The sequence below is a fragment of the Amphiura filiformis genome, chromosome 11 (genome assembly GCF_039555335.1).
Source record: "Amphiura filiformis chromosome 11, Afil_fr2py, whole genome shotgun sequence".
Classification (NCBI taxonomy): Eukaryota; Metazoa; Echinodermata; class Ophiuroidea; order Amphilepidida; family Amphiuridae; genus Amphiura; species Amphiura filiformis.
The window spans coordinates 51,327,028-51,332,700 of NC_092638.1; the positions used below are offsets into that span (position 1 = coordinate 51,327,028).

A 5,673-nucleotide genomic window follows, 5' to 3' on the forward strand; every position below is an offset into this window, starting at 1 on the left:
AAGAAGTCAGTAGTAAAATTCTGTGGCTCATTTGGAAATATGAAAGTCTTCCAGATAGAATATTGTGTGAAGTTTATCATATGAACTTGAAAACAAATCCTAGTCACGGATTCATTAATTGTATTTATACAGCCGTACATGGGTGTGTATACTCTACTCTTGGACTTGGACGTTGGGAACTGTTGTTTTCGTCGACATTCTGCATTCCATGTAATTAACCGTTGGTTGAACTAGGCGTGGCTACGTGTGTGGCATCATTGAGAATGGACTCAACGCACTGTATAACTGACAACGTTGTGATGGAACTCTAGTCGTGTAACGACGTTTAAAACGTATCCTTTCCAAGTGCACTTGGTATATTTTTTTTTATATCGCGAATGATTAAATTGAGTATACTCATTATTTAGGTTCATCTGACTAGTCATAATATATTTTTACCGTTATTGCCATTGTGATATTTATTTATTTTTCATGCGTATAAGAGAACTTTTTTTGAAGTATTTATTACAATCCTTTTGTTGCGTGACATTATTCCGTTTCTTTGTTGTTCACATTATTGCTGCGTGGCTTAGCTTAGCGTCGGTTGGGAATTTCAGTCCAATCCTGACATTTGTGGGGGCTCGTCCGGGAAATAAAAACAAAGCTAATAGCAAAAGTTACCAGTTATTTTGTGAACAAGATTGATGACTATTTTGTCCGTATTTCTGCGCATTGTTGGAAGAGTGTTTGGTTGTGTCAAAATAGTGTCAGTAAGGTATTCAAGTTCAATAGGCTCATTTGCAATTCTGCTTCTATATACGATTTGTGCATTGAATTTCTGGTTGCGCTCTATTGCAGTCATTTTTTCCCAATCATGGATACTGATAAATTAACTTTGTCAGGAGAAAAGATGGGTTATACAGGGGAGGACCTAAAACAATTTGTCAAGACGCAGCGTGACCTTGCGCGAGATGAACGTGCAGCACAGCGCGAATATGAGAAAGAGGCACTTGTATTGCAATTAAGAATTGAGGAACTAAGGAAAGAAAATGCAGCTAAGGGCATTAAAACAGAACATGCATCTACAGGCCAGGGTAAAGCAAAAATTCCCAAATTACCAGAATTCCGTGAGGATAAGGATGACATTGATGCTTACTTACAAAGATTTGAAAGGTACGCTGAATCAAATAAATGGGAAAGGGATGACTGGGCTTAGTCATCTTAGTGCATTGTTGCATGGGAAGGGTTTAGATACTTATGCTAGGCTTGCACCAACTGATACTTATGATGTTCTAAAATCTGAATTACTCAAAGCGTATCAAATGACCGAAGATGGATTTAGAAGTAAGTTCCGTTCAGCTAAACCCGAACAAACAGAAAGTGCTCCACAGTTTGCGACAAGATTGGAGAACTATCTGATTAGGTGGGTAGAACTGGCTGCTGTAACCAAGAATTTTGCTGGGTTATCGGACTTGTTAATACGTGAGCAATTTGTAGCTGGCTGTAACAAAGACATGGCGTTGTTCTTAAAAGAAAGGAAACCTAAAAATGTTGCCGAAATGACTCAATTGGCTGAACAGTACATAGAGGCGAGAGGTGGATGGAATGCTTCCTTTGGAGGTAAGTTAAAAAAAAAAAAGGTCAACAACCTTCAGGTAAGAAGACTAACACTAACCCTCCCACTCATGGTACTAATCCAAAGCAGAGTACGAATACTGGAGGTAACCAACGAAGGTGTTTTATTTGTGACAAAGTAGGCCACATAGCTAAAGACTGTTATCGCCGCACTAGACCTACTTTGAAAGCTGCTAGTTTACAAGGAAGTGCATCACATGGACACAAATCAGGTAAACAAGGTAAGAAGTTAAATCAGACTGATACTTCATCTTCTCTTTGCACTGCATGTAGTTGCGAGTCTTGTGGACAGAACAGAGTGCAGACTGCATCTGCTTGTGTGCTGGTCTCAAATGAAATGTATGGTGAAGGTGTGAAATCAGACGATGCGTATGTAACGATGTCTTGTGGTCATAAACTTCCTCTTGCGAGTGCTGCGTGTAGTGATAATTTAGTAGAGGATATGCCGGTCGTTCAAGGTTTTCTTGGTAATAAAGAGGTTCAGGTGATGAGAGATTCTGGGTGTGATGCGGTAGCTGTAAGGAAGAGACTTGTGCCAGAAGAGAAATTTACTGGAGTATATGACAAATGTCGTCTTATTGATGGTACGGTGAGAACTTTTCCTGTTGCATGTCTGGATGTTGATACACCATATTTCACTGGTCATGTTCATGCTCTGGTGATGAATGATCCTGTGTATGATTTGATTGTGGGTAATAATCTCCGTGGGGTACGTGAACCTAAGGATCCTGATCCTGATTGGAAACCACATTGTCAGTCAAGTGTAAACACAGATGACGAGGACCATGATGAAGTTAGTAATGTGATGAACGCTGTACAAACTCGTAGTCAAAAGGTGGCAAGTGAGAAACTTAAGAAAGCTCTTAAGGTACCAAAGGTAGTTACTGAGATTATTTCTGCTGATGAGTTGCAAAAGGCTCAGGCTGATGATTCAAGTTTGAATAAGATTCGTGAGTTAGCAGAATCGGGTGAAGTAAAGGTGAGTCGTTGTGGTGGTACATCAAAGTTTGTGTGTAAAGATGGTATTTTGTTCCGTGAATTTCAGTCTCCGTCTGTCAACTTTGGTAAAAGTCTCAACCAAGTTGTTGTTCCTCAACCATTTCGTATGCAAGTTATGAAGTTGGCTCATGAAACGCTCTTAGGAGGACATGCTGGTGTGAATAAAACCACTCTCAAGGTCTTGAAACATTTCTTTTGGCCTGGTGCACAAGCAGACATTGGTAGATTATGTAGATCATGTGATATCTGTCAGCGAACATTTCCCAAAGGTAGAGTAACAAAGGTTCCTCTTGGTAGTATGCCGATCATCGATGTTCCCTTCAGTCGTATAGCGATGGATCTTGTTGGTCCTATTTTTCCGTCTACAGAGCGAGGTCATCGTTTTATCCTTACAGTAATGGATTACGCTACTCGGTTTCCTGAGGCAGTTCCGCTTCGTAACATAGATTCGATATCAGTAGCAGAGGCACTGCTGGATATTTATTCCAGAGTTGGTTTTCCCCGTGAGGTACTTAGTGATCAAGGTAGACAATTCACGTCTGAAGTGATGGCTGAAGTCAATAGATTGTTATCTATCCGTCAGTTAACCACAACTGCTTGGCATCCGATGACAAATGGTATGTGTGAAAGATTCAATGGTGTGTTGAAAGCTTCTCTGAGAAAGATGTGTGAAGAACGTCCTCGTGATTGGGATAGGTATATCAATGCATTACTTTTTGCGTACAGAGAAACCCCTCATGCTAGTACTGGGTTTTCTCCGTTTGATCTTTTGTATGGTCGATCTGTGAGAGGTCCTCTTGGTATGTTAAAGGAGTTCTGGACAGGTCAGATAGAAGAACCAGAAACCAAGACCACATTTGAGTATGTTCTGGATCTGCAGGATAGGTTGCAGAAAACATGTGATCTTGCTAGGGAAGAGATGAAGAAGTCTCAAGGTAAGTACAAGATGTACTATGACAGAAAGGCTAAGGCTCGGAAATTTGATGTCGGAGATGAGGTATTGTTGTTGCTCCCTACAGACCATAACAAACTTCTATTACATTGGAAGGGTCCATTTCCTGTGGTAGGTAAAGTAGGTAGTATGGATTACAAGGTGGATTTCGGTACCAAGGTGAAGACATTTCATGCAAATTTACTGAAGAAGTATTTTCGTAGAGATACTGATCAACCATCCAAGGTAGTGGCTAGAGTCAGAAATGTCAGAGGAAGATGATGTGTCTTTGACAAATGAAGATCTTCTACAGATTCCATTTTTTCAGGCTGAAGAAACCATAGCTGATGTACATATCAACCAAGACTTGACAGAAGAGCAGAGTTTGGAAGTGAAGAGATTGTTAGGTAACTATAGTAGTGTACTAACCGACAAACCAGGGTTTACTCATCTAGGTTCGCATGATATCAAACTTACGGATAGTACACCGGTTCGTACTAAGCCATATCCTATTCCATATGCCTTACGAGACTCGGTGAAGGAGGAAATCAAAACAATGTTGGAGTTGGATGTGATCGAACCATCAACTAGTCCATATGCATCGCCGCTGGTTGTCGTCAAGAAAGCTGATGGTAAGAATCGAATATGTTGTGACACTCGCAAAATTAATGCGATTACCGAATTTGACGCAGAGGGGATTCCTTCTCCTCAAGTAATCTTTGATCAATTGGGCGATGCACAGTATTTCTCAAAGTTAGACCTCAGTAAGGGTTATTGGCAAGTTCCTCTGACTGAGAATGCCAAACCGCTTACTGTGTTCCTTGCTTTTGATCAGTTGTATCAATACCGGAGAATGCCGTTCGGGCTCGTTAACGCTCCTGCGACATTTTCTAGGATTATGAGGAAATTGTTGAACAATTTTGACAAAGTAGTAAACTACATAGATGACATATTAGTGTATACAGTCACTTGGGAAGAACACTTGGAGAAATTGAATGAACTTATGAAGAGGCTTAGAGATGCGAACTTGACTGCTAAACCTTCAAAGTGCTATATCGGCTTTGAACGTGTCGAATTCCTAGGTCATACTGTTGAGAAGGGATGTCGTCATCCAAATCTAGATAAGTTGGAGGTCATACAGAAGGCTCCACGTCCTGTGACCAAAACACAACTGAAGTCGTTTTTGGGTCTTGCCGGTTTCTACAGGCAATACATTCCGAACTTTGGAGCCATAGCGGTACCATTGACAGACAAGACGAAAGCTGGTGAACCAACGAAAATCAACTGGGAGAGAAGCCAAGAATTAGCATTTCAGACCCTCAAGAGTATGCTTGGAAAAGCACCCATTCTACATCTACCAGACTTCCATCGTCAATTCATTCTACGCACAGATGCAAGTGATGTAGCGATCGGAGCTGTCCTGTTCCAGGAGTTCGAAGGTGTCAAATTTCCACTTGCATATTTAAGTAAGAAGTTGAACAAAGCACAGAGAGGATATGCGATAATGGAGAAAGAGTGTCTTGCCGTTGTATGGGCAATTCGCAAGTTAGAACTTTATTTGTACGGACGAGACTTTGTCTTAGAAACAGATCATCAACCACTGCTATGTGTGAAGCGTTCCAAAGTTGCAAATGGTCGGATAATGCGCTGGGCATTGTCATTGCAACCATATCACTACAGGATTGAGGCAATCAAGGGAAGTGACAACATTGGCGCAGACTACATGAGCAGGATTTCACATGAATAAGGTGATGTGTATTTTGTGTAGCATTGGAAATTCAAAGGTAGAATTTGTGCAATGTACATTGGAGAAGGTAAGAGTCATGTGAAAAGTAATTTTGAGTATATATCTTCTTGGTGAAGACAGGTCACAGTTACAACTGTAAATCCGCTTAAGGTTAAGTGGTAGATGGTAAGTTGTGGAAAAAGTAAATCCGCTTATTTTTAAGTGGTGATTGTGTGTTATATGAAAATTGTGTAGCCACAATTTGTTTAAGGGGGGACGTAAATGTCATAATTGGAGTTGATCCTTAAAATAAAAGTGGATTGTTTTCTGGGTATTTCACCTTAATGTCATGATCCCTTAAATCTAGTTGCAGTTATGTGCACTGAAGCTTGCAATCTAGATG

At 40.5% G+C, this 5,673-nt stretch overlaps 1 protein-coding gene across 1 annotated transcript; it reads left to right on the plus strand.

The window, feature by feature from the left end:
• The first annotated feature begins 1,301 nt into the window (after nucleotides 1–1,301).
• On the plus strand, nucleotides 1,302–5,291 carry LOC140163755 (uncharacterized). The gene is made up of 3 exons (XM_072187071.1): nucleotides 1,302–1,599; nucleotides 1,737–3,790; nucleotides 3,873–5,291. Exons 1-3 carry the CDS (start codon nucleotides 1,302–1,304, stop codon nucleotides 5,289–5,291), a joined length of 3,771 nt encoding a protein of 1,256 aa, XP_072043172.1.
• The last annotated feature ends 382 nt before the right edge of the window (nucleotides 5,292–5,673 follow it).

Bases quoted from the DNA above. Each gene is read 5' to 3' on its own strand.
- LOC140163755 (XM_072187071.1), top strand. From the start codon at position 1,302: ATGACCGAAGATGGATTTAGAAGTAAGTTCCGTTCAGCTAAACCCGAA. The intron at 1,600-1,736 runs GTAAGTTAAAAA...GTGACAAAGTAG, and splicing joins ATGGAATGCTTCCTTTGGAG to GCCACATAGCTAAAGACTGT. The intron at 3,791-3,872 runs GTAGTGGCTAGA...CCATTTTTTCAG, and splicing joins ATACTGATCAACCATCCAAG to GCTGAAGAAACCATAGCTGA.